General features: G+C 39.3%; 1 protein-coding gene across 5 annotated transcripts in view; it reads right to left on the bottom strand.

The window, feature by feature from the left end:
- Positions 1 to 1,458: 1,458 nt before the first annotated feature.
- DYNC1I1 (dynein cytoplasmic 1 intermediate chain 1) overlaps positions 1,459 to 26,626 on the bottom strand; it is a 272,515-nt gene continuing 247,347 nt past the window's right edge. For 4 of the 5 annotated variants that reach the window (XM_028118650.1, XM_028118661.1, XM_028118678.1 and 1 more), the window contains 3 exons: positions 23,116 to 23,256; positions 18,870 to 18,995; positions 1,459 to 1,790 (listed from right to left, as the gene is read on the bottom strand). In XM_028118650.1, the coding sequence (XP_027974451.1) occupies positions 1,680 to 1,790; positions 18,870 to 18,995; positions 23,116 to 23,256 (378 nt within the window). In that variant the 3' untranslated portion in view covers positions 1,459 to 1,679. Of the gene's footprint in view, positions 1,791 to 18,869; positions 18,996 to 23,115; positions 23,332 to 26,626 lie in introns of all 5 variants that reach the window. The other variant, XM_088018701.1, reaches the window with a different exon arrangement.

Here is a 26,626-nt window from a genome sequence, read left to right as displayed (position 1 = left end):
TGTAATGTTTCATGTGCTTACTACAGGAGGCTCTGGCCTTTTCACCATTCGGTCTTTACTCATGGAATCATGGAGAGTTTGGTCTGTAATAGCAACTCATGGATTATTGATTTATTCTTGGTCCTTTAGTGTAAGCTTGAGAAACTTTTTTTCCCCTGGTACTTTTATTGGATTGCTTTTAAACCTATTGAAGACCCTCATATTTTATCTTCAAAAATTTAATTCCTGCCTTCAAAGAATTTCAATATCTATATACCATAGGGCACTTAGAACAAAAGCATGCCATTATTTTTAAAAGAAATCTCACAGTTAAAGGAGTCCCTACCACCAAAGCACCATGGAGATTCTCTTCCTGAAAAGCTAGAAGTCTGTCTTCAGATGTTTTTCATGACTCAACCACTATTTATTTGAATTCTCTCGAGGCATGAAATGACTTTTTAGAAAATTTTCTATTAAAATTGTTTATAGACATATTGCCTAGTCCAATAGCAATAAACAATTTTCTGGTGTAAATTTTTTAAAAATTGGAAGAAATGTGCAGAACATTTGGTATCTGTTCACCTTAACCTGTTTTCCTTACTCCAACATTTGAGACCGTCTTTGGGCAAAGAGTGGCTCTGGTGAAGGAGATAAGGGAAAGCTTTCCAAAAAACCACACACTTTCCCTCGTAAAAATAAAACCAGAGTCTTGGTTTAAGTCCAACCAGGCTGGCTGCCTGTTTGTTAGTTCATTATCAATCTTTAACATGGCCTTAACGTATCTCCCCCACCCTCTTGTCATAGCAAAATTCCAGTCAGGCTTTCCCCAAGCAAAGGATTTATCCACGCTGGTGCAGACCTGGTTTGGAACATTTTATTGGCAATACTGGTGTCATATTCAGGAACCATAGATTTTTGTTGGACTGTGTTAGCTTGAATGACAAGTATCAATGGTCAACTACACTTGAAATATTGTTAAAGTACCTAGAAGTAATAGGCATTAAAATTCATTCCGCTCACTGCAGCAAACCTCTAAAGACTTCTTGTCCTCAGTAGAACCGGCATACTGTAATTGTTATTTGGAACTTAATGTAACCTCAACAGCAGCAGAGAGACAATACGGTCCTCTCATTATGCACATGCTCTAGGATCATTTATTTTAATGCTTTCAAATAAATATGTTCCATGCAGCACACCACAATAAATAAGGAGCAGCAATGTTCTTCTAGTAAATCCATCCATAATGTGAGTCACCATGTAAAACACCACATCTCAAGTCTTTGGCCCTGTACCATATCATGAAGCACACCACATCTGCACCTAATCATATCTGGCTTCATATGGATTTAATAGGACTATGCCAGAAGTGCATGTAAGAACAAATTTAACCAGAGGTTTCCAGCTATTAAATACAGCTACTAAGTAGTTAAAAGGCAACAACTAAACCCGTAAAGCCTACACCCCCCCCCCAATTTTTGAGACAGAAATACAAAGATAGAAAGGCTCTGGTGAATGGCAGGTCAGTGGAAAGCGGGGTGGGATACATTTGGAATACTTGGAGCAAAGCCAGCACAATAGGACACCCGAAAGGTCACGCAACACTGATGCTGAGTGGACGCTGAATGCAAGTGGGATCGACGACGGCAGAGCCGAGTTCTAGAAGGCGAAGGTCGGGGCTGGGGTAGGGTGGTTCGTTTCCACTAGGCAGATAACTCAACGGTGCCTTCCTCCTCACTGTCAGCTCTGTTAGCACGAATCTCCACGAGGGTCCTGGCAAAGCGGGTCCACTCGTCATTGTGGGGCACCGCAAGCTGCAAAGCAGATTAATGGAAACTGGTGAGCAAGTGTCTCACGGGCCAGAAAGCCTTGAAGCCTGCCTGACAGCTTCTCCCGAGGCGGCTGTTTCTCTTGGAATATGAAAGAGACCAGATCTTCTTCCCTCCGTCAGCCCGGAAGTGTCAGTCTTAAACTGAGAGTAATGTCACTCGCAGAAGAAAAATCACTCGTGGAGTTTATAAAACTTTAAAAAACTCATGTAAACTATACCAGTAGTCAGTTAAAGCACTTTCAGTCATGAAAATTCATCCTAAGGAGACCAGAGTTAAAGTGAACACAGCAAATAAAAACTGCACAACTGACTAGGATTTTGAAATAACTGTGGTATTGCCTTTTTAAGCCCAGGCTACTGGTCCTTTTTTAAAGTCTGGCTAATGTGCTAATATGCATGGCAAAAGTCTAGTTTACATATACAAAGAAATCTTACTATGAAATAATGATTTGGCTTTTTCAGCAAGATCTTACCAAGAGTTCTAAGTCCTTTACATGTATTAACTCATTCCTAACAACAACCCTATCTATGTAGGGTAATATTAGTATTTCCATCTTACGGAAGAAGAAATCAGAGCACAGAAAGACCAAATCATCTGACTCAGATCGCACAGCTAGCAAATATCAATGCCAGTGTTCTCTAGCTCCAGGATCTGCATCCCTAGCCAGTATGCTGTACCTATCCGCCAAAAAGGTGGGGGGGGGGGGGGTATAAAATTTCCCAAATACTATCTATCTTCTTCTATGCACAATTCAATGAGGGGAAAATTAACCCCACCCGATACAAATTACATGTATGAATTTTGTTAGCTGATTTAAAGGACAGGAATTTCTTTACAAAGCATCCAAAAATAAATTGCTTAAAGATAACCATGCAAATGCTTGCAATGGAAAAGAGAATTACTTGAAGATGAGAAGCAGAATCAAGTAGAAGTCTGAATGGCTTTTATAGAGAATAAAATTGATTTAGGCTGTACGGTGATTTTCTTGGAGGCCTGCCCTATAAGATGGGGTAACCCATCTGTAGGTACCTAGTGCTGCACCTATTCTATAAACAGTAATAACATTCATCTCCATATACATTTTTGAAAATAAAGAGGAAGCAAATAAAGCTTTGTGACCACTTTTACAGCTGAAAAATTACCCACTTTGTATAGAGCCAAATGGAACTTTAAATTTTTACTACAGGGGATGATACTCTCAGATAATGTCTAAGACAGCTTCTTGGAGGATGGCATCATCAGTCGACGACGTATATCCTGCCATCAGTGTTCTAAGTACTAAGGTTTAAGCGTTTCAGTAATACAATTTTGGAAATGATCTACAGATGGGGGAGTAAGGCCTACTTATTTTGAGAAATGCAGTACCAATAAGAATTCTCATTTGGTCGTTTGAATGAGTTTTTGAATGGTTAACTACTTCCCTAGTTATTGAAATGAATCCAAATTTCCCCTTAGGCAATGACATAAATTCACAATAGGATTGAATGACAGTTACCCCTTCCCTCAGTCCATTTTCCCTACTTTGAGCTCTTTTCCTAGGTTCTACCATTCTTCATTTTTCTTTTCAGTTTTAGAAAATACTGCACCGGGGAGATGAGGCCTCCAAAATAAATGCTACAAAAGAGCTAACAAAAAGCACAAGCAGCAAAGGGTTGGTATCATATTTAAATGAAAGAACAAACAGGTCCACTATTTTTTTCTCTTCTCCAACTCCTGACCCAAGTCCTTCCAAAAAGAACCACAGCACTAAAGCCTAGCGAGACACAAAGCCAACCATGGTAACATAACTTTTTCTCATATGAGGTGAGAATCAAGCTATAACTAAAGCACCTCATAATTTCACAGAACTTGAAGTACTGGGGAAAAAGCAGGCCTTCCTAATAATACATTACACAATATGGGATACAGTATAGTACTCTAGAAGCTTGGCTCCTAAACATAACACTGCATTATTGTTGAAGTGGTATAAGGTTATTTTTAAAGATTTTATTTATTTATTTGACAGAGTGAGAGAGCGCGCACACACAAGCAGGCAGAGTGGCAGGCAGAGGGAGAGGGAGAAGCAGGCCCCCCGATGAGCAAGAAGCTCGACGTGGGGCTCGATCCCAGGACCCTGAGGTCATGACCTGAGCCAAAGGCAGATGCCCAACCGAATGAGCCACCCAGGCGCCCCTGAAGTGGTATAAGTTTAAATTGGCATATGATTCCATTGGTAATGTTTTATTGATAGCAACATATAGGAACTATATACTCAAACAAGAAAACAGGTAAATATATTTTAGAGTTTTCATGCAGTAGTAATGGCAAGACTGTTAAGAAATGATACTAATAAAGATGAGGAAACGTTACGGTTTGAATGTGTGCCCAGGTACAGTTGGGGACAGAATTGAGTACCCTTTACGACATTTAAGTTGTACATCTAACTTTTCAAAAATGAATTCTGTTAAATTTAAATGTTTCTAATGAAGAAACAAAAGTACCCTAGAGTGGAACTACACTTGACCTTTTCCATGGGGATGGGAATAATAGTACTATAATACCAACACCTGGCCTTCCCCTCACAGAAGAGCTCCTAGTATTCTAACATGTCTTGTACTCTTTTTGATCTGTGAAAGTTTCATTTAGGTTGGAAATATTAGAAGTTAAAAAAAAACATTCTACCAAGAATTTTCCTCTCTAGAATACCATAAACTTCACAGAAATGTTAGTTTGCTTTGGTTCACAAACAAAACCACAACAAAACACATTCCAGGGTAGAACACAATGAAAACACAATTGCTTCTAGAAACTTAAATTTACCTACCTCATCCTATTACACTTTCTCATTTAGTTGGCTATAAAAATAACCCAAGATGATTGTAACGTTAGATTTAGAAGGTGGACTGCACACTGCCCCATTTTTAGAATTAAGTATCACCATCAGGAAGCACTTTAAGTATAATCTTAGCTTGAATGTGTGAATTTGTATTCACAGGCGGTTTCCACACCCAAAGTAATAATTTTTGGCATCTGTGTTACTTGGGAGGTAAGATCAAACAGGCGTCCTAACAAACAAGACGACCACTCCTTTCCTTTTACATCGGCGGCTGTGCAGAGCCTCCGTTTGGGCAGAAGCGTCCTTCTTATCCTTGGCACTCGTGACTTTTCCCACCTGTTTTTCTCTGATTGGAAATGGCTGGAAAGGAGGCTCATGAGCACAAATTCATCTGAGACTTTCTTGCGGAGACTTCTAATCCAGTAATACCTTAATCATGAAGTAGGAAAATTCTTTGTCCATGTTTCTTAGTTAAAGAATAAGACTGCTCTCGTGTTCCTCTTCCTAGCACACCAATGTATTCATTTGGCAGGGACTGAGTACCCACTATATGCCTGGCCCTGTGCGAGGGATTAAAGAGACAGCAGTGAATAATTTTGGCATACGATGACCATTGAAAAACAGGCAAAAATGATGTTTTCTTAGGCCAAAATATGTGAATACTGTCATAGGTATTCGTTCATTATTTTTTTTTTTCACTTCACCGACATTCCAAACATGAATAGCCTAAAACTGATCTTACAGTGACAAGTGCAACACTTCTCGGTGTGGGTTGTGTGTCAGGCAAGTAACAGGGAAGCAAATGACACGTTAATGACACGGCTTCAGCATCTCCTTACGTTTCTATCAAGACATTAAAGGCTAAATGTAGAGCAAAGTAGTTCAGAATAATTTTCCAACAATTTCCATTTCGCGATAGGAAAAATAATCACACAAGTTTTTAATCGTGATGAGTAATTTCCATTGATTAAAAAATAGAAGCACTGTGAAGGAAATAGCCCATAGTGATAGCAAGGGAATGCCATAAAGAAGGACTTCTAAAACTTGTCCAGTATTGTACTGAATCAGAATGGATCTGGAAACATTTTCTGCCTTCAGATTCATCTGCCAAAGTCCACATCCTAGGTCAGGGATGATTCAGATTTTCCCACTGCTTCGTAGACAAGGTGCATCAACAAGCCAGTTCAAGCCCCTCCCCCCCACCCATTAGAAAAGTTCTAATTTTTTGCTAAGTGTATAAAGCATTTTTATGCCACAAGCACTCAGGGCTCTGATTCCTGAGATAGTACAATCTTAGTTCTAAGAGTGATGGCCTGTTACTGAAATGATATGACCCTATTTTTACAGCCAGGGGAACTAAGGACAAAGGTAGTTTCTGAAGTAGCAATTTGGCCCTAAGGAGGAGGTAAAATGAAGCTCAGATTTGGACAGGAGACTTAAGTCCTGTTCTCATCTTGGTTACTGGCAACGGTCGGGCACTTAACCTCTCATTGCCTCAATTGTAAAATGGGGATGATGGTGTTTGACCCATTTATCAAAAGAGATGTGAAGAGGATGAGAAAGGTAATCTAAGGGAAGAAAATACTATGAGTTCATCATGGAATAGTCATGCATTCTTTTTCTTTAAAGTGTCACTCAGATTGAACATGTTCCTAAAAACGATCTCTATAAGTGGCACACACATCAATTCGATAGCATTTTTGTGGTTCTCGTTTTCTTAAAAAAAATTAATTCTGATGTTTACCATGTCAGGACATTCAGGAACAAGGCACAGACCTCTTTTAACAGGGAAAAGAACGGGGAGTTCGATGACTTGCTGAAGAGCACATAAGCCCCCAGCGTTAGTGTGGGGCACCCAGGAGCCTCGCCCTTCGTGAAATGCCAGCATTTCACCACAGCAGGATGGCTGCCAGGTAATGTGCTCTGAATCACCTGCTAAAAGATTCTAAAGACTACATTTAATCTTCTAGGATCCTTGGGAGGTAAGAGGTCAAAAATAAAAAGCAAAAGTGCAGAAGTTGTGGAAAAATTTATGAAAATGGATCATTTTAGTTCCCTCCTCTCTACTTCTGAGGCTGCATGGACCTGCCCCCTCCCTGCCTGAATGGACGGGAGGGGGCCCCTGGATCCTGCCCCAGCCCGTTCCCCAAATAACTAGTTGGCCTAACTGCCGCGTGGCTGGCCTGCACTTCTCATGCACTTAAAGGGAGACAGAGATTGCAGAATGACTAAGTTTTGAGAATGGAGCCAGGGTTAACTTTTTCCACCTCCAATACTGGCCAGATGGCAGTTTCTTTTCCCTACTCTGCACTTATTTGCTGTGCGTGCTTATGAAATTGATATTTTAACGTCTCTGATCTTAATTTCTCCATTTGTGAGAAAGGAATTTTGAGACCCATCTCCTAGGATTGCTGTATATAGTAAATAAGACTCCCCCCACCAAAAAAAAAATATATATATATATATATATATATATATATATAAAATGGGCTTACTAGCAGAGTGCCTGGCACATTATAAATGCTGCGGAAATGTTTTTTTCTTATTTTTCCTTAATGCTTATTCCCTTCTCCTCCATTATTTTTGTTATTTTGGTTTCTTTCCTTTTCTTTCTTCCCATTTTCTCCTTTTCACCTCTATAGAGCTGCATTTTTTTTTAGAAATATTCCATATTTTTGTTACATTTGACTTCTTGAAAACGCACCCAAATAATTTCCTAAGTAATCATACTTCTAATACTAGCCAAATTTCATGAGCTGGGTATGGGGAAACGGTTCTTTCAGATCCCAAGAAAAATTCTGTCAGAGGACTTTTTATTGCTCATTTAAAAAAATCAAATTTAAAGTATAATTATTCCTTATAAATACAGGCCTACACGTGTATGTCTACAGATCCATGCATATTTACCTTTTGCCAGTACAGTGTTCCCTGTTTCCTTGGTAGGGCACTTTCTACAGTGAGATTCTACTTTTTTAGCTCAAGGTCCTACGGCTTTGTAACCACTGAACATGCTGTTATAAAAATCAAATGACTTTTTATAACCGGGGTTTAATACACAAATATCACTCACGTGTCCCTTTTTATAAGTACATGGCTAACAATTTTGAACAGTCCCCAGTCAAGCCTCCCTCATTTGTTAGTAATTTTAAAGGGTTTATAGTACCTAGCATTTGATTTTAAAAAGCTGCAGTAACTCCTACCAGCCCAAAGCTGAATTTTTTATGGTAAAAATATCTGTTTCAGGCATTGCTTATATAAAGATAGGTTAATTAAAAAAAAAATCTTGGACAATTAAGACAGAAAACTATTCCATGATTTCAGTTTGGTTTCACCGATACATTAAGCATGGCAAACAAATTAAAATGGATAGGACTCCAGGTTTCAGGATAAGTATTCCGTGGATGTGTGTTTCATCAGCATCTTCGTAATCTTTTAATTAAACGGAGTCATTACAAAAAAAGTCTGGGACAATTATGTTACCCAGTGATGCTGAACACATACATGGCAACTTACCTCCTGTATTCACCTAAAAAATTAAAGTTTTCTATGAAAAAGATATCTTACAAATTACCTTTTCACTTTAATATGCATTGATGTTTGTTGTCGTTAATGCATCTACAGAAACCGTGGAAGCGAATGCAGGTTTCCACAGAACGACTGCTAAACCCCTGTAAGCCCTAAAAGGTTTTTTTAAAAGTGCGATTCTTAATGGCATCCCACTTCAGGACACTGTGGACTTACTGGTATACAAATACACATTTGTGTTCAGAGGAAGCCGATATTTCTTCGGACAATTCCCTCTGCCACACACACAGATGGAAGCAAAGTGGGAGGTAATAAGCAATGAAACAGCCGCTGGGACGAGCAAGCTTACTTGCTTCACATAAATACAAGCTCCACTGTGTTTAACTCGTGGGGGAGTCTAGCATCACTGGTAACAATGGATGAAACCACGGACCAAAATTCCAAGCCAGAGTGCAGTATTCAGAGGGTAAGTACGCTGCAGTGTTCTACCACAAAAAGACATGCTGTGTGGTAACTTAGCATTTATAGCACTTTTAGGGAAGGCCGGAGGGTAGAAGTTACATTAGTCCCCATTCTGTAGCATCTGCCATTCCCAGTCAGTAGGATAAAATTTCTGTGAAATTTAGCGGCATGCAAACTACTATAGTAGTCTGACGAGATCCGACTATTTTTGGTTAAGAAAGAACCTACTTTATCATAAAATCTTATCTAAGGGACCCCTTATCCACCCGTGAGGCTTGCGATCTCTCTGCCAAAGTTCTCTTTCTAGTATCTGTAAATGAGTGGTTGACTTTTATAGCATGTTTGTTAGAACACCACTTTAAAAAAAAAAAAATCCATTACCACCCAATTAAGGAAAGAAATAAAGGTAAGACATAAAATCAAAAGTAAATACTAAAAAGGTAGGTCTATATCAATTTCAATAGCCAGCAACCATCGAAGGAAATAATTTATTTTAAATACTATCTTTAAAAAAGTGTTCCCCGTGTTAAAATTTAACATTATAGGAAGCACAACAAAATTCTGGAGTTTCTACCTGCAGAGGGAAAAAAGAACCACAGCTAAAAAAGGAAGAGTTAATTTACTAAGGCCTACCGATGACCTTGTTCACATTTGTATTAAAATCTCATCATCCTTTTTTCTTGAGAAACCTCTTAAGCGTTATTTTTTTATCATTATTATTATTTGGACCGATCTATTCCTCTGCCCAAAAGCTGGAAAAAGTGCTAAAAACATTGGCTGATGGGCAATCATGGAAAATAAACTTAGTAAACTTCAATTACCACTCTTTTTCCATAACAGATCAAGAAAATGACAGGGGAACGACAAAGCATCTGCTTGCTCCCAAGCTGCTCTGTCATATTAGCTGACCAAACCTATATCCCTTCCCCTCCTGATACTATTAACTGTAGGTTTTCTAGTAAATTCCTAGCGACCACTGCATCTAAGCAGTTTTGACAAAAAGAAAGCTTATTGCTAAACACCTTAAAAACATTTACCAAGGTAATAAAAGAAATGTCATTCCCTCCTACTGAATATTTGGGCATAAAAGAGGTATTTTTATAATGTAGTTCATGATTTACCATATCTGTAGTGTCCAAAAAAAGCACAGTGAAAAGGAAGCATTTTTCCAGTGGTTTGACAACTATTTGAATCAACTGTTAGGCTTTCATTACACTAGTGGCCAGTTGCTCACTTCTAGAAGCACAGGAGCGGTGAGAGGGACTGGGCTAGGGAGCGGGGAAGAAGGACGAGGCTTCTTTTCCAAATGTATTTTCTATATATCCCTCTCTGTGCAAATATACTTAAATGGATTATTTTTTCCTGTCCATCAGTCTGTAGCCAACTCGGAGGCTGCATTGTGAATGCTTCACAAGATTCAGCTTTCCCTTAACCTTCAACTTTCCCATAATGAGACATCAATTCCCCCAAATATTGATAGAGCGCCTTTTCTGTGCCGGGCACTGTGCTGGGCGAGGTTATCCTGTTCAAATAGACATTCGCTAAGTATCTACTTTTTGAATGTTTCTGTGGACATGGCACTCTAAACATTAGAAAAACCTTACTGAGGAATATGATTAACCTAAGGAGGGCTGCCAAACTAAAAAAAAAAAAAAATTTTCTAAATCAAAAGGGTGGCTGCTTTTTAGGCAACCAGAAGATGTTCACTTTTTACCTATGGGTCCTTAATGCTAAGATAAATAAAAAATAAAATACTTCATTTAAATGTTGTGAAACTATTGTCTGGCCACGAGGAGAAAGATCTTAGGGAATGGACCACTGATATGTTTTATCTGCCATCCTAAAAAAGTAAGAGTGCAAAATTTCTTCAACAAGGTTAAGCTTTGATATTTCCTAAATGATAAATAATTCATGCTTTAAAATGTAGAAGATGTTCTGATAGCTGACATTCTCAGAAATTCATGCAAACCTTCTTTGAAATTAGAATAGAATGATTCATTCACTTCCTCACTTTGCAAGTCCAACCTATATAGCATATAAATATTTGCACGTAAACACGCAGAAGCAGATACTTGATTTCATATCATCTTTTAGATATACCAAGAGGAGCACACACACTCCTGTAAGAAACAAACAGCCCTCCACTCCCATACAGGCCAGTGTTAATCCAGCCTCACAGATGATTGGAGCAGCTTCACGCTCGGCTGGTCTAAGCTGTGATTTGAGGCTACTGTTCTAAGCAGTAATTTTTCAAGATAAAATTTAGCAGTTTTGAAATTCTAAAACTAAACACAATTTTGTCAGCCATAAAAAAATTTTAACACTATAATTAATGACTGCTTCAAAATCCAAACTGCTATTGAAGATGACAGTTTGAAATCACAGAAGAATCATAAAGATGATTAATTATACAAACTGGTACTTGCTTCAGAAGGTTTATATTGATAGGCCATTTATCACCAAAATGGGAATATATGAATTTCATTGAATATTGCAAATTACTATGCACACATTAATTTGGTTTTTATAAAATTAGATATTAGGGTTTTCTTTTCATTGAATCAACTTCTCCGTAATACATAAAAGTCAGAAGTATTTTCTTATCAATCCAGAAAAAAAAGTGGCTTGAAAAGATATTAATCCTATAAATTCATTTTTATAAACTCATGCACCTGAATAAGCACACTATTTATATAATAATCAGCTTAATTATGATCTTTTACATATATAATTATCAAACTGAAAGCCACTGCTACTACATTCACTATAAGATGAGTAATTATAACATTAATTGGAATTAATAGTGCTTTTTCTTTTTCTCTTTTAAATTAAGCACTTTTCCTAGAAGACATCAAGTTAATACTAAAATTACAATCATACATTTTAACCAAATTATTTTATTTCAAATACATGTAATTTATTATGACAAGGAAATGGATTATTACTTCAAAGTAGCTTATTTTAGGTAATTATATTAGCACCCCAAATCTGTGCATACACATATACCTTTGTGCTTTTTTACTCCACTGCATAGTGTTGTGGCTATGGCAATAAAAATTCAGGTAAAAACTGAAAAGTCCCATTGAAAAATCCCAATGCTTTGTTTCAGTGTCATCAAATATCTAGATATTATCGACAGAACTATGTATTTGGATTTGCAGTTTTTATCTGGATGTTTGGCACCACAGAGTAATTTATGCCAAAGTCTTCTCTTTTCCAAGAAGTGTTTGGCATCCGCTAAAGGAAATAATATTGTTTATCCACTGAAGAATAAAGCCAGGACTTGCAAAGACCTTCAAGAATCGAGCAACTTGTGGCCACACTCACTTAAACACCAGTGTTTGGGGTGATTCTAACTGGACTTGGGGAAGCTGAGTCCAGCCCCGCTCTCCCTTCTGGACGCTGCCGCAGCCCGGCCATGCTATCAGGTTCGTCCTCAGCGGGGGCTGATGGCCTTCCCAAAGCACAACAATTAAGTGAACTGATTTCACATCCAGTTCTTTTTCATTAAGGGACTCTCATTTGAACTAACCCCCAAATCTCAGTGTAACTTCGCATTTTGTGTTCTGCACACCCCTTCCCCATGGAGGGGGGATGACTTATATTCACGGCACCGACTTCTCCTGGAAAATGGATGCAGTTCCTGTCCTACTGCAAACATGAAGGAGTTCCACAAGGCAAACGATTATTGCCTAAGTGTAATCCACTTAAAAACCAGAAACGTGTTGTATTTATTTTGTGTCACTCAAATTCTTTTGAACTCCCAGCACTTCCAGTTTATCAGATTCCTCTATATTGAACTGCTCTTTAAAGTACAGGAGAGATGGCTCATCAAATCGCTTTCTTCTATCCGTCTGCTAGCTTGCCTAAGAAAACTGCTGGAGGCACTTTTTAAGGGTCCTTGTACATGACACCTGGACCACCATTCTGAAGTGTATCACCGTAGGCCATTTTTCCCGTTGGGATCCCAAATAAACTGTCATCCTAATTTTTCATTTCAGCTCTAAAATACACTCAGGTGAACATTTAAATCATGCTGTACCTTTTTAGCAGGTATGTGTGATCTCTTGTATTCACCTGCATTTTTCCTGTCAAGAATTTTTCAAGACCCTTTTAATACGGTAACAAATGTCAAGTTTACTGTATTTATTGAAATCTGTAATAAAATGACTGCTCTTCTCTTAGCCCCCAAGCAGTTATATGAACCATGTGATCTGAAATGCTGCCACAGTTGAGGGTTACCCGGTGAAGATGAATGCATGCTTTCTTAGGCAATTAGCGAGTGGGACACCAAACCAATAAAGCTAAGGGTGCTCAGATTTATTCATCTCCCCAAGTCGTTTTTAAGTTGCCATTTTCTTTTCCAAGTTCTACTGTATGCTGAAAATGATTTTGGAATTTTATCATTTGACTCCTGTGGAAATGTAATCAGGGATTTGAAACTTATGTGTATTTATCACAACTGAAAACAAAATCTTCCCTGGAAGAGGTTAATGGAAAAAGAAATAACAGGAGGTGGAAGATAAACTGCTTCTTTTCAAAACTGGAGCTGCAAACAGCATTCTAACTAATTCAGATAAGCAGCAAACATAGTTGTTAGGGGTATTTATGACAGCCCATCTGTGTGACAGCACTGAAGCATTAACAATAGCAACGGGCTTTCTATAAAACACATCTGCAAGACAGACAGGTAGATAGGCTGACTATCAATCATCAGGACATGTGAATAATTCTATACTCACTGGCCCATGTGCTATTAAAATCAGCTCCATATATATATATATGTGTGTGTATGTGTGTATATATATATATATATATATATATATATATATATATAGAAAAGCTTGCTATTCAGTAAAGAGGCCATGGTGGTGAGTAATTCTTATTTTTAATTCTTTACAATATGTGTGTTCACACATCATTTAAAAAGTCCAACAATGATTAACCGCTCTCTACGAGTGCATTCTGAAGCAGCATACACTCACCGTTTTCAGGTTATATTTGTGGTTAACTTATGACTGGTTATCTTATCCATGTTTCAGTTAATTGAACAGGATCGTACAGCTCCACAGCAAACAGACTGCATCCCACAGTGTGAAGAGAAAGATCCTCAAAACTTATTCAAGAGTTGGCTTCATCTTTAAATTTACATCTTAGAAAATTTCAATGGTTTGTGCAACCACTGTCTATTTTAATAACTTTTAAGATACACAAATAGAATAAAAATTATAGCCAAATAATAAAAGGCGTCTTCTCTGTCTTCCATTGAATTCACACAACTTCCACTTATGCTAATGGAAGTTAAGCACCTGCTTCGCAAAGAAAATAGACCCCTATCCGTGAAAATAAATGTGTACAGTATATTTTCCAGATACAATGCTGAAATCAAATAACCAAAAATGTGTGCTATATAAACAAAGCATCATGTGGCCTACCTGGAAACATTGCTGTTTTATATTTTACCTCATTAGTCACAGGCCCCAACATATGACTCATGCCTTTGCCATTTAAATGCAACAAAAAGGAAAAAAGGGGTTGGGGGTGGGGGATGGACACACTCAATCTGGTGATTTCAGTGAACTCCTACACAATCCTCTGTTTACCCCTTCAGAAGTTCAGAATAAATTGCATCAGTAAATCTGGATTCAGGCCACTGCTCTCTGCCATCATCTTAAAAGTCATGGCGGATAAATGTACATAATAGAGGAGGGCATGATCATGGGGGCACGGTGCTGGGACTCCCTGCAGCAGCTGCAGCCTCAGCTGGGACGGGAGATGAGGCAGACGACCGTTAACAACCTGTGACGCCAGAGTCCCTTTCTGTAGTGTTCTCCTGGTTGAGTGCCAGGTCCCACAGGAAGCATGTCTACCTGGACTTGAGTGGGGACCTCTCCACTGGCAGTCACAGAAGTCTCTTATCAGGGAATTCTCAAGGATGGTGTGGCAACTGAGTGACAGAGAAAGGCTATCCCTCTCCTCTCCAACTGTAGTAGGCATCATAGAGATCTTTCCCAAAACTCTATTATACCTTCGGTTAAATTTACGATATGATCAAAACAAGGGTATGGGGAGGTGAATGAGAAGAGCCAGTATGGTTTCAGCTCTATTTCTATGGGCCTCATGATGTTTATAATCTACAGCCATTGCTATTCCCATTCAACCTTTTTTTTCTTTTTTTGCCATACTTCCTTCTTTTCCCCTCCCTCCCTTTCTCCTCCCTCCCTTCCTTCCTTTCTTTTAGAGAGGGAGGTGGGGAAGGGCAGAGGGAGAGGGAGAGAGAGAGAATCTTAAGCAGCCTCCATGCCCAGCGTGGAGCCAGATACGGGGCTTGATCTCATGACCCTGAGTTCATGACCTGAGCTGAAATCAAGAGTCTGGTGCTTAACCAACGGAGCCACCTAGGCGCCCCACACTTGCAACATTTTTAGATAGTCTCAAGACATAGATAAGAAGATCCCACAGCATGTACTACATATGACCACATTTCTAAAGATTTCTCCTTTTTCCTAATGGTCTAGGGTCAAGGCCATCATTTCTCATTTCTGATTTGCATCATGAGTGGGATTAAGAGCAATACTCTTGTGGCAAGACTGGCTACTTCTCTCGCAAGTAGCAAAATGAAAATATGGGGTGCCTTGTTGAAAAAGTTCTTACCAGTTGCAAGACAGTGACAGCCAAGCAATAAAGGAAGCTCAGGGATCCTCTATGCCCCGGGCCTGTGAGATGGCGCAGCTGACACAACCATGAAGCCAGCCTCACTCCTGGAATAGGACCCTGGGGAGAGAGAACCTGCTGCCCCCTCCTCTCTCCTCAAATCAACCAGGGACAAATGAACGTGAGGTCTCTTCCCACAGACAGACACCTCTTCAGTGTACTGCGGTCTCAAAGAAAATGGATCAACAAAGTATACTCTAAAAACTACCATTTACTTTCTTGTACAGATTGTGTTATTAGGCTTATTTAAAACTGTTTCATCTTCTTTCCTAGAGGGTTCCATAAAGCAAGATTTTCCATCCAAAGGCCAGCATGACCCTGGTGAGGGGTTCAGTTTTAATTGGGACCAGAGGACCAATTCTGAATACAGATAATGGTAGCACAGTCTCCTGGCAATTTGATCCTCAAGGCCATCTTTTTTCTTTTATATTTTCTCCTTTTTAAATCACTTCCTGCTCAAACCCCTTCCCTCTCGTCAGCCATGCACCAGTCTTAGATTTGACCTCCAATTCTAAATGGGGCCAGCTTGCTGTGAAGGCACTCTGGCTGGCTTTCTGCAGTTCAGGTGATTCGGAAGGCTGAGGAGGCACTCTTTAGAGGGCGCCTTCTCCTCTAAGTACAGCTATGCTCTGTCAGTCCTAGGCTGGTGAACGAGACAGCAGTAATTACAATAATGGCGGCACTTGCCCACGAAGTGAGCTACCATCTCTCGGAAGTGGGCTTCAGCTAAGCTCCGCTTCCCTTTATGTACATGGAGACTCTACACAGAGTTCGCCTTGAGAGATTTAAAATAGGTTATATAGATGAGCAAAGAGGAAAGAGCCTCTCCCCTTTACCTTTCCCCAGAAATAAATACGAACTAAATTTGTAAATACCTTACAAAAGTACTTAGGGGAAAAAAACAAACCATAGTTAAGACAAAATTATCTTGTTAAGTCTGAGTTTTTCTGAGCTATAGATGCCTTTGTTTATGACGAAACCATACAGAAAGAACTGTTAAATGTACAAGCCTATCCTGATTTTTCGGCCATTCAGGAAAGGGCTAGAAGATTATATAATATTACCTACTCTCAATAAAATAGTATATCTTTTTTTGCCGGGTAGTGAATTTGTAGGGATAAACAACCCTACAAATCGTTTGGCCTATTATTGGCACAGAGATTTTTCTATAGCCTGTCGAGACTCCAGACAATAGACCAGACTGGCCTATAGCTACAGACATTTCTATAGTCTGTAATATCACTTAGAAAAGTAAGAGCAATGATACAAAAATGAAAACCAGGCTGACCTGCCACTACAATAGTAGAAATATGAGCATAACAACACTTCACAATTTAGGAATGATGATAGCAACCTAGAAAGAAGTTGTAGCAGCCGCAGAGCAGCCAAAGCAACTTTTGCAAAATCATATATCCTAAAATATGAGTCATATTCAAGTAATTCTGCCCACAGGCTATAAAATCACTTTATTACAGAAAATTCTGCATATACATCATATCCTGTTTTCTCATATGTTATAACATATATATATATGTATATATATACACATATATAGATTTGTTATCTGTATGTAACAGAGCCCAGAGTACTGCCTACATCCAGGGTGTTTTATATATATATATATATATATATATATATATATATATGTATATAGTACCTGTGGTCAACATACAGGCTTTCAAAACGCCTTTCTTGAAATAAACCAGATTGTTAAACTATTCTACTTTTCATCCCTCTTGGACAAAACAGTTAATGCTGCATATGATCTTAAGAGAGTTAAGGGACATTATGTATAATAAGAAAGGGAGGTGGAGAAAAGAGTTTAAATTTCATCTATTTTTCTGCCATTTCATCTCTGAGCATGTCTCCACATCTATTTTTCTCCCACAATTACACTTGTTATAAACAAAAAAAAAAGAAAGAAAAAAATAAACCTTTTTTTTTAAATTCCTCTTCGCTAGCTTTTTAATTTTTTAGTAAATGAACTTAATGAGGAGTATTTGTTTTTGTTGTTGCTTAGGTTTATCTTGATGGAGACAATGAAAAAGATGCATTGACTATAAAGAATAATCTTTGAAGAAAATATTGCTGTAAAACCATAGGCAATATTTTTGATTCAGAGGGTATTCTCTTTCCCAAAGACTCCAAACTACGTCAATAGTCACCATACCATTTGCATCTTCACCACTGGGGATGAATATTAACTGAGTCTTTGTTGCTGTCGGGATGACTCAGCTTGTGGCATCAGGAGTAGTTAAGGGGGTGTCTAATGAACTAGATAACATGCAGGAAAACAGATTTTCCTGTATTTTTCTTAGGGTCGTACATCCCCAAATAGAAACCTCCCATCTATAAAGTCCTTCAGTTTCTCTTTCTGGCTGAATTAAGAGCAAGACCACCACCACCACCACCTAATTTGTTTCAACATAATCGACTCCACCATACTGCAATATATAATGTATCATCAAAGGTTCCGGTGTAGAACAAACCATCTGGGATGGCCAAATTTACAGAATGCGGACCAAGGAAACCATACAGAACCCTTCTCGGTACGATCAGCTAAGCCCCTCCACCAGGCAGGCACAGAGTACTGCCTACGTCCAGGGTGTTCTACATACAAATGTGGTATATTTCCTCCCTGGAATGCAAATTCTAGATTCATATTACACCAGAATAGCATTACACAACACTGTTGTTTTGTTTTGCTTGAAAGTTCAATATTTGTCTTTAAGGAAAAAATTCTTTAACCTCATTGCAGATGAAGGTTTTTGTCAACACTTTCCGATTTAGTAAAAATAAACAGATGCATTTAAGTACAACTGATTGGTAATGTAATATTAAAGAGATTTATCTGAAATGAAAAATACAGATTTTTCCCGTTTGATATGTGCCATAATATTCAGGAATACTTCATTTATCATGTAATAAGATATACTGGAGTTATATATTCCATATAGTAACTTTAGATATCATGAAAATGGTACCAATTTCTGATTCTCTTCAGCCACTTTAGTATATGCACTGCCGAAGGGAGCATAACCTCAGCCTCTTTAACTGGCTACATTTTAACTGAAGAGTAATAGTATACATTTTAACTGAACATGATGAAAACCTGACTTTGTTTGTTTGTTCAACAAGTTCCCAATCCAATGCTAGCATAATGAATGTGACAAACTCATTTCATTCTCATAAAATTGGTAGGAAGTGCCATGCTTCCTCACAGGATAGCTGGGAATTCGACAGCACTCTGAAAGAGCCTGGATCATTAACTACAGTGTCCTGTGTGTGGAGACAGAAGACCAAATTAGGCCCTAAGGAGGTCTTACCAAACTCCCGCTGAAGTCAATGGCCATTTGAAAACGCACTCAAGCGGGCTCTTGTGGCCCACAGGTCTTGTTGATAATTTCACTAGGTCTTTAAACTAGACATACAAGTAAAAAAAAAGAAAAAAAAAGAAAGAAAGAAAGAAAAGAAAAACCCAAAAAACAAACACACACACACACAACCAAAAACACCCAAACCCACAAACCAAAAAATACGGGTACCTCTCCAACGTCGTAGATCCAAATCCGGCCTTCTGAGTCTCCAACGGCAACTTCTTTGCCAGCTTGAGCCCAACGCACACGGTTTAGGGCAGAAGCCCCCTCAATGGCCACACTTGCTGTTGGAACCTGTCACAGGGGTTACAACAGCAACAGAGAATCTCTGAATATGAATTTAGATATACAAATTCACAATGATACGTTTAACTGGGTGAGTCACTGCTGCCTTCACGTGCATGAAGTAATATACATCCCTTGTGCAGGGGTAAAAGGATTCATTGTTCTTAAATCATATGCTCCACTGAATTAAGGGGTAGAGAGGAGACACTTTAACAAAAAAAGAAAAGCGGGAGAGTCTTTTTCCACAGTCAATGGGCAGTGAGTGACAAATATTTCTCCGGATTATGCAGGGTGTACATCCAACATACAAACACAGCACCTAAATATGATACTTCTCGATCGGGTCATGATTTATGGATTGATGGAGAGAGAGATTTCAGGATTTACCAAGATTAAAGATACTATAAAAGGCAGGAAGGGGGGTTTATGGTGGAATAAAGGTCATATTAGTGTGTGTCTTCTGGGAAAAAATAGGTTTTGATCCCTCAAAACCTCATCGGGGAGGGGATGATTAGAAGAAGAAAAAAATGCAGGTGGCAAAACTTCCAAAAGCTCGAATTCTCTTCTTTTTTTTTTTTTTTTCTGTTTTCCCCCTTCCTGTCAGTAGCAGGGTGGGCGAAGCACTCTCTAACTTTGGAAATGCCCCCAAGGTGATGTCCTGAGGGACTGCAACACCTGTTTGTAGAAGAAGTCTCCTCCGGTCTCCTTCAGTCAACACTGCAATCTGCCAATGTGCGGAATCACTATCATACTTACTATTAAAATGACCCAGAGGTGCTGAAGAGGAACCTGCAGAATTTGTTACAAGAACCCTCGTGTTGGGAAAAGATGTTTGTGGGTCTCCCCCTCCTCTATCCACAGTGGTGTAAACTCTGGTCTTTAGGTTTGGAGGTTTATAACTGATAGGAAGATCAGATCTCTGAGCCTTCTACAAGAATGCTGACTAGGAAATGACAAGAGGCCATTAAAAAAGGAAAGAGTAAATCTCGAAACAAAAAGAAAAAAAAATACAGTGAGAAGCGGGTCCTAAAGACCATCTCATGCCACTGTTGAAGACCTGGATCTACTAGACAGGTCATTCAGGATGGGAACCCAACATGGATGTGCCTTAGCTCTCCCGGCATTCTGCGAGTCAAGGAACTGAAACCATCTGTTTATAGGAGATTATTGACCCAATACCTATCTTTAAAATAGCAATAAAAACTCCATCATATGTAAGAATCTATGTTTAAACTTAATCTTGAAATCAATAAAAATTCTTTTACCCGCTTAAATCACTGTATATCAGCTGCGAGCAGAAATGTAAAACAAAAGTCCCCAACTCATTTATCTTTTTTAAAAAAATATACAATTTCGACAATAAAGGTACCTGCTGTGCAGGCTGGAGCTTGAATTTTTAACCAAACCTTTCAAAGGCCCAAACAGTGTGAATTTAGATGGGCCATAATTCTGTCAATATGCTTTACTATTAGTGTGCTATTCAGAAAACAAATCAGAGATTCAGCTACACAGTTTCAGACTTAGTTTTTAACACCATAATTTGGGGAGATTGTGCAGGATCAGACTTTACCTAACTCTGTTCGATATCAGATTTTATCAATGAATAATCCCAAAGACTGAATAAAAATTTTGACTCTTAGTATGAGTATGTTAAAAAGCTAATCACTCAAACTGATTTCTGATACATTTTAAATTATGCCTAATACATTTTAAAGAATCTTATTTATTGAGAATTAAGTATTATAGCAAACCGGGACAATTAATATTTTAACCATTTAAAAATACCTTTTCAAATATTATAAATGGTAAAAAAATGACTATCACAACCTATAGTACGTGCTAGAAAATTATCAAATGCCGAAGCAAATGATAAAATATATTTTATTTGATCCATAATGACCTTTCAAAAGTTGATGAATCTTTAGTGAAAATAATCCATATATTGAGTCCAACTTCTGTACTTTGGTTTCACAGTTATTTTCACATTTTTTTAAGGCTCATTCTAATTGCAAAACAAGGATATATACAGTATGAATTACTACACAGTGTGGAGGTCAGTGATACTGAGGTAGGTGAATATGAACTATCTTTGCATAGGAGCAATTGGGATAACTTGGTCTAAAGATACAGTCATTTCAACAACAGCAACGAATCACGCTGGGAATTCAGGTTCGTTCTCTTTCTTTTTTACACAAATCTAAATCCTAATCTGACAAGTGTTTGAAAAATCTTGTTCAACTTGATCGAAGGCAAAAATGATCTGAGAGTTTAAAAAAGGGTTCAGTTCATTACTGGATTTGAATCAGATTCGATATATCTACTGTTATTCTGAAAGCAGAATCATGTGTACCACAAAACTAAGCAGTTTGCATGCCCCGAAATGACTTTAAAAAAATGTTTAGTTATAGAACTCTTAATGTGGTTGTGCCTTGATACCTAGAGAAAGAGAAGGGGAAAATTACATTTGGCAGTGTTGACACATTGATTTCATTTTACCTAAAAAGCAGACTAAAAACAAAACAAAAAACAGTTACATAGGAAGTATTAAGGAGCGTGTAGAACCCTCATCCCACTGCAACATAGTGGGTATCACCTAAACATCACTTCCACTAGATGTGATTTCTGATATGGGGGGAGGGGGGCTTCCTAAGCCAACCTGGAAAACGTGTGTTTTTTGGTTGCTTTAAGTGAATGAGTTTATTCCAGCAGGTAGAGGCAATATGCTTTTAATCAACAGTGATGAAAGACTTTGGGAAACCATCACAACGTCGAATAATAATGCATCTTTCTATGAAAAGCAATAATGTTATGAACATTCCAACACCCAAATGATGGGCATCGCATGTATTCATGACTTTTGATCATTTTCAAAGATGCTTCATTATATAACTCTTGCCTTTGTCACATACTTCTTGTAGCCAAAAGAAAACACAGACTTAAAATATTTTCAAAAGATAACCATTTGGCAGTGGCCAAAGGTGTATGTAATTTTGCGAGATACAACGGCTCAATAGTAACACCTGAGGGATATTTCCCTGTCTGCTCCCACAAAAAATATTAGGGGAGCCTCCTCCTCATATCCTCCAGCTGTAGGCTTCCTAATTAAAAAGGCTGTGCTGCTTCCTGCTCAAAACACTTCAAAAGCCCTTTCTCTTGCTCTCCACTTGACATGTAGTTTGCTGTACTTACTCCCTTACCTGTCCCTTCTTATTTATGGAGAGCTGCCCTGAATCAGAAGCCAGGAAGTGATGAAGAGACCATTTTATTTTAGTAAATTGAAGGACATTTAATATTCATGTTTAAAAAAAAAAGAAGACACCACAAAAAAACCCCAAGTAGCTGAATTAGCTCCTCAGTAATTTTAAGGGTGCGGGAAAGGGGGGAAATGCACATGGCATGATTTTTTTTAAAACATAAATATATATAGCATAATTTTTAAAACGAGTATCTCCTTACCGTTAATTCCCTTTTGAAAAAAAGTGGGCCACTTCTCACTTGGGAAGTACTCTAAATGTGACACGTTGAAATCCCACTTTTTTTTTTTTAAACACTAAGTTTAACGGACATGTTCAGAGTTACAAACTACTGTGAAAGTCTGCCTGTAAGTTCAATATTTTAGACAAGGATTATTAACCTCGTAAAAATCAAATGGAAGATCTAAACGTAAACAGTCAACAGAATTCTCTTACGGATTTAAAACAAAGTGTGCGAATAGCAAACACTGACAAATAACCCTTTTTAAAAACTCAATCTCACGTCAGCGTCCACAAAAGCTGGACTTTTCCAAGTGCTTGCCAATAGTTATTTCAACACCGCTCTGAAATATGCCTGTGTGTCCTTTCCCATAGGGAAAGGCAGGAACACACATCATTTTGCTCTCTGCAAAGAAGGGTCGTCAATTAATTGTCCAGGATCTGCCACGGGTTGGGGATGAAGGGAGAGGAAATGATTGGGGGCCGGTGCATCTGTCAATTCCCTTCAGAGCAGTCGAGAGTGGGGGTCGGCCGCCCAGCTGCAATTGGAGGGTCAGTCCAAAAAAGGCCGTGCCGGAGAAAGAGGGGGAGACAGAGAGAGGCCGGCTGCGCCCTCCTCCCAGCCCTCCCGCCCGGGCGCCTGCGCCGCTGCTCACCTCGGTGTCATTGTTGAGGTTCCAGAGGTCCAGGCGCCCCATCCCGTCCACGCAGGCAAAGAGCGCGGGATGCACGGGGGACCACATGACATCGTACACATAGTCTGCATTGTCTTCAAAGGAGTAGAGCGGCTTGTTGTGCTGTAAAGCAGAGAGAGCGTGAAGACTCGGTGGCGCTGCCGCTGCCTCGGGCTGTCTAGAGAGCCTAATTAAAAACTTTGCACATTCACAAAGTGTCATAAAACTGCCCGAGATGAAAGTCCTCGAAAAGGTGAACCGCAGCTTTAATGTGACTAGAACTGTCCAGTGGCATAAATAAATACCGGGGGGTGGCTGGGGGAGGGCGGGCTGGGTGGGAAGGGGGGACTCTTAAGGGGCTGGGGCCCGGGACCTGCGGGGGAGGCGGTTTCAGACACAGGCGGACGAGGCATTCCATGCAGGTGGACGCGGCCGCCCCGGAGGTCGGAATCCTCGCTAGGGTACGCTCCGCGAGTCGCGCCGTGCCGGGACCCCACCGCCGTCCGCCCGCGGGGCTCACACCCGCCGGAATGCTCTGGAAGCCCAGGCAGGCCCCGGGCCGCCCCGGACCTTTCGCACGGAAGGCAACGCCTGCCACCTCGTGGTCTTTGTCTGTAGCTGCAAGTCGGCTTCCAGGCCGACTCTGGGCCAGATTCCTACTTTTTTAGTGGTTCCTTCACGGCGGAAAGGAGAACACATGCTTTGGAGGGATTTGTAGCTCTTCTGGGAGGTTAAAAATCTCGCGGTTCTAAGACCCTTAGTTTCTCTGCCTACTCAGGTGGACTGGTGTGGCTCCATGGAGAAATCCCTGAACCTTCACAGAAGATGAACCACATTTTCTAGATCACCCAGTATTTCCAGCAGCCCTGAAATTGGTGTTTTGGGGGAATGCATTAGCACACCCCCATTGCATACAAATGCTTCCACTCCAGAGGGATACACTAAATTAAAATGGCACTCTTGATTTCCAGTGAATATTGTCACATCAAAATAGCACAGAAGTCAGACGCAAGTTTGAAAGTACACCAGAAATAAAATGTAATTGGACTTCATGAATTATTCATTCCATCTGGCTTGTCTTATTCTAATTTCTGCATAATGGCTTTACTAATCCCTGATCAATTAATGTAAAATGAAATTTAAATGATAATGAAAGCCCTAGAGATAAAAGAAATTAAGTATTCTTATATCCTTTGACAGAAATCTAAACAATGGGAGTTTTTTTCCACAATGTCTTCTTCATCCAGTCAGCTGTCTGTATTCTCTTCATGGATTCGACTAAATGCCTGTGCAGGCCAGAGTAATAAGACCAAAAAATATAACACATAATATGAACAATCAAATCTTTTATGCACGGAATGTGCAAAGAATGTATCTGTAGGGAACAGCTCCAAATATTAGAGCAAACTCCCAAAGTGTACTGTTAGCAAAGGTAAAATGTACAGAATGCATGTGCTGAAATGGAAGTGAGAAAAATCAGTGAGAAGACAAAAACCTAGAGCAAAGGTTTGTGAAGGTAGTAACTGTAAGTGATTTCTCTTTCCATGAATTCTATTGCTTTGGCATTGCTCAGAATTGAACACAATTACAATACTGGTAAAGCAACACAGATTTTAGATGGGCCACTGTGCACGAGGGGGGTAGGTAGCAGATGCGTGAGATGTGTTTTATTTGCAAAAAGTGTCTAATGGGTAATTTGAAAAAGGACATATGATATTGGGACCTCAAAAAAGAATTAAGTGGACATTAGCCTTATAGTTTTGTACTTTAATATTCTATAACTCTTTTATGCCAGAATGTTTATTATAAACCACGCTTGCAGTGTGATTTCAAGGCAAAATTATTTGCCAAATTGCTATTTACGGAGCTTCTTGCTTTCTCTAGTGCTTTGGACTAGGTGATTGTCCAGAGAATCTGAATATCCAGTGACACCTTAAAGTGGCATGATTGTATCATTATTCCTTACTGAGATACAGTAGCTGGTCCTTCACTGACCACTTCCGAATATTAAATTGTAACTCTGAGTAAAACACTATTCCCGCCCCAAATGCCTGATGTTATAGCTAGTCAGTCACTATTTGTTGAAGCACATGAGTAACACATTTTTCTTCAAGTCAAAGGGTGGAAAACACATGCTTAAAAAAGTCAATTCTTTCAGTATCCTCTTTCAATAACCCAGCTGATAGTATAACTGGGTATACGGAGGTCTAGATAGAGACACATCCAGACATACAGGAAACATATCATATCCACAGTCCTTGTTTTGATCAATTATAAAACCACCTGACCTTTAAACATTTACTAGAAAGCCAATACTATTTGATACATTAGTTCTCCCAAGAAATTATCCTGTTAATCTCTACTTTGTTTCTTTCCTCTTTTCTTTTAGTTGCTGTTTCTGTGAGAAACTTAGTCAAAACTGTCATATGTCCTGGAAACCACTTTTTAAGCATCTGGAAATAACAGCCATTGTTCATGTTACCAAAATCCAATTTTCTCATGTTTAGTAGGATTGTGTTGAAATGCTATTACTGTCTAGGTTTTCCTCCAACTTCCTCATCACCCCCGACCCTCAAGATTGAACCTCCCATTGTGAAAATCACAGGCACATTATTCTGGGTTACAGTATGTGTATGTTTAGGCGAAGGAAGAAGGGCTTAGGTTTTCAAAGGCTTTGTTTTAACCTTGATAAATTCACAGATTGGGAAAGTCTTGGTCAGGACTGAGCCCACTGTCAGGATACCAAGCGGACTGACAGCAAGGAACCACTATTGCCAAGTATAACATTCTAAGCTCTAGGCATAGGCTAATTAATGCCCCTCTTCCATCCTTAAGCAGTGCTATTTTGAACAGTAATTGTACTTTTTTTTAGAGAAAGGAATTCTTCATTCTTTTTTATTTGGGGCTCAAAGGGTAATCTGAAAGCCCCATTAAAAATTTGGTGATGGGGATGAAGGAGGAGGGCACTTGTGATGAGCACTGGGTGATGTATGGAGGTGCTGAATCCCTGAATTGTACACCTGAAACTTACATAGCACCATATGTGAACGAGCTGGAATTAAAATAGAAACTTCAAACTGTTGTGCACAGCTACCCACGTACTGCATGTGTGACAAGTGCCAATGAAACAAAGCCACGACACCCTGTGCTTTAGACAAGTTTCCGGGGCCGTGCCCCAAACCCCCAAATATCCAGATGCAGATCAGCTTGACTTTAATGCCCTCACTTTCAAACAGCACAGAGAAGCAGGCTACCAGTCACCTCCCAGCCAGACACGAAGGGCAGTGAAGGATAAATCGTTGGGTGTCTGCTGTGCATGACTCTACACACATTGTCTAATTTAATCCGCATAAAATCTCGGTAAGGTAGACGGTATTTACAGAAAAGAAAATTATAGTTCAGGAAACTTAGGTAGCTTTCTCAAGGCCACGGAGGTTGTAAGTGGTGGAGTTGGATTTGGTTCTCTGGTTTTCCTAGCTGTTAAGCACATCCT

This window comes from Eumetopias jubatus, unplaced genomic scaffold (assembly GCF_037043125.1).
Source record: "Eumetopias jubatus isolate StellerSeaLion01/CBP00866 unplaced genomic scaffold, mEumJub1_p1.0 scaffold_14, whole genome shotgun sequence".
NCBI classification, from domain to species: domain Eukaryota; kingdom Metazoa; phylum Chordata; class Mammalia; order Carnivora; family Otariidae; genus Eumetopias; species Eumetopias jubatus.
This window is presented reverse-complemented; position numbering and strand designations above follow the sequence as displayed.